Genomic DNA, 2500 nt, shown 5'->3' with positions numbered 1-2500 from the left:
TAAGCCAACACCATCGAACACGATAGGTTGGTAGACTTTAAGCAAGGTTGATTTTATCCTTATCTATAGAATTTCCTTAACTAATAAACTGAAAATTTGGGACCAACCAAGAAGTGTTGACCTTAAACAGAAGTTGACTTTAAGAGTGTTGACTATGCAGATTCCACTGTATCACGTTTGAAGATTTTTATCGTCCTGCAACAGACAATGGCCAAGAGAATATAAATGAGATGTTTCCACGAGTCTTTTGTCTTCCTCGCCTTCTCTTGCTGATCTCTGAATGTTCTTCTGAACTAAAGGTACAGTTTTATTATAACATAAGACGCAAAGAGTAGACTAGTGCAGAAGACAACTGACAGTAAAACCGTATTGCTGTGATGAGAATTGAACCCGCGACTCGACTGGTACGGTACCTTCGCCAGTCGGGTTCAACTCTCATCATACCAAAAGAATTTTAATTTTCTATCGTCCTCTTGCATTTCTCCTCTTTTCGATTCTTGCTATTACTACTATCAACATAATTGTCTGATCCACTCATTTTTCTGACCTTGCGCTGCTTTTTTGGATTGAATCAAAATTATGTGGTCGATGCATTCTAGGGTAAAATATATGGTGTAATGGTATCACGTTTGACTGGTAATTAGACTGATTTTGGAAAAAAAATTTCTGTTCTTTTTCTTTCTTCGTCTTTCTCTATTTCATGCACACCTTGTCAGGTCAGGTTGGAAAGTTTTTGACAAGATAATGGTCATTTAAATCAATTGATATTTGAAAGACTCTTGACAGAGTAGGCAGTTAATTGGTTAAACGTCATACAAGGAATCGTTTTTATATGAGTGCATCAGTCTCCGAGCTGTAGTGAAACCTGAAAGTCCAAGTTATTTTATGCTTTCTTCTCTGATTTTCAGCATTGTTATCCACGGATCCAAAATTGTTTTCTCTTCTACTCCTTGCCTCTATTGTATTGCCCAGTGTTATTGGACAATGTTGCTTGCCAGAGAAAATGTCAGCTACCATGGTTGAGCCTGGAAATCCGGTAAGTACCATCATCACCATCATCATCATCATCATCATCATCATCATCATCATCATCATCATCATCACATCATACATCATCATCATCATCATCATCATCATCATCATCATCATCATCATCATCATTATCATCACCATCGCCATCACACCACAAAAAGTTACATAGTCATCATGATCATCATCATCATCATTATCATCATCATCATCATCATCATCATCATCAGCAGCAGCAGCAGTTTTCATTCTCCGTTATCTTCTGGCACTTTCCTACTCACTTCATTTCTTGTTATTATCAACATAAATGCCTCTTCCACTCACTTTTCTGAATTAAAAATGCACCCCAAATACCGGAGCATACTCAATGTCTATATTGCATGTTTGTGTTGAGAATATTGGCTATTAAGGTTAAATGCTGGCCAACTAACTTCGCATATTTTGTGTTTGTTGAACATCAACAAGTCTGGGAGAAGTGACTCTCCATAGACTTATAAAATTTGACGCGACTTTTTTGGGTGTAGCTCAGGCGGTAGAGTCAAGGTCTCCTCGGTCAGGCGGAATTGTCGTACCAGTAAGGTCGCGGGTTCGAGCCCCTATCGCCGCCGCAAAGTTTTTATTCTCTGTTGTCTTCTGGCACTTTCCTACTCGCTTCATTTATTATCAATATAAGTGCCTGCTCCACTCACTTTTCTGAATACGTATGACGTATATCTAGGATTATATGTTTCTACCGTCCCAAATAACGTGCCCTTAATTCAAATTGTTATAGGCCCATTTTCATTTTTAATGAAAATACCCTCAAACCAAAGCAAAATAGTGTCCGATGCAACAATGTTAAATGAAGCCTACAATTGCGTTCGGTTATCAGATCTGGTAGTATGCGCCCGTAGCTGTGGGCTCATCGTTGTAATGGAATACTCTCAAACCAACGCAAACTATTGTCCATTGCCCAATGTTAAAACAACTTTTTTTAAACTTGAGCTTTTATATATTACAATTTGTTTTTCCAACAGAGACAACGTTGTCAAATCCTAAAGTAAGAAAATTGGTGCCTTTCTATCTCTCTCAGAAACTCAATATAGCTATTTGAAGGAGTTTTATTAGTAGTCCTGAACGGTTGTTTATGGTGCTCTGGAGATGTCTCATAGACAATACAGTAGTTCGTAGGCCTTCCTATATTTTGTGTTAACCTTTTCTGATCGATTTTAATTTTTTTACAACAAAATTATACCTTTCTTAAATTGCCAATCATGTGATAATTATACAACGTGATAATATGTGACAAGTGATGCGTTATATTCAGCAGATAGCAGCTAACTATAACTCTCTAATCACAGTGAAATCCACATAAATTCAATCCTGTTTAAATCAACTTCTCCTTAAAGTGAACACCTCTTTTTGGTATCAAATTTTCTGCTCTATATTTAAGTGCATTCCATTGATACTGGATAATCACAATCTTGCTTTA

General features: G+C 37.0%; 1 protein-coding gene across 4 annotated transcripts in view; it reads left to right on the top strand.

Annotated features, from left to right (window-relative positions):
- LOC144970272 (uncharacterized) overlaps nt 1-2500 on the top strand; it is a 61303-nt gene that overhangs the window by 36342 nt on the left and 22461 nt on the right. The window contains exons 1-2 of one of the 4 annotated variants that reach the window (XM_078909738.1): nt 1-26; nt 205-299. The exon at nt 1-26 is cut by the window's left edge and continues 136 nt beyond it. The exons of 1 other annotated variant lie outside the window; for it this stretch is intronic. Coding sequence is in view for 1 of the 3 variants with exons in the window: in XM_078909740.1 (XP_078765866.1) it covers nt 1004-1036 (33 nt within the window). In the remaining 2 variants the exon portion in view is untranslated. Of the gene's footprint in view, nt 300-908; nt 1037-2500 lie in introns of all 4 variants that reach the window. 2 more of the 4 variants (XM_078909740.1, XM_078909737.1) reach the window with 2 other exon arrangements.

The sequence above is a fragment of the Berghia stephanieae genome, chromosome 4 (genome assembly GCF_034508935.2).
Source record: "Berghia stephanieae isolate SIO BIC M18660-M18661 chromosome 4, UCSD_Bste_1.3, whole genome shotgun sequence".
Classification (NCBI taxonomy): Eukaryota; Metazoa; Mollusca; class Gastropoda; order Nudibranchia; family Aeolidiidae; genus Berghia; species Berghia stephanieae.
This window is presented reverse-complemented; position numbering and strand designations above follow the sequence as displayed.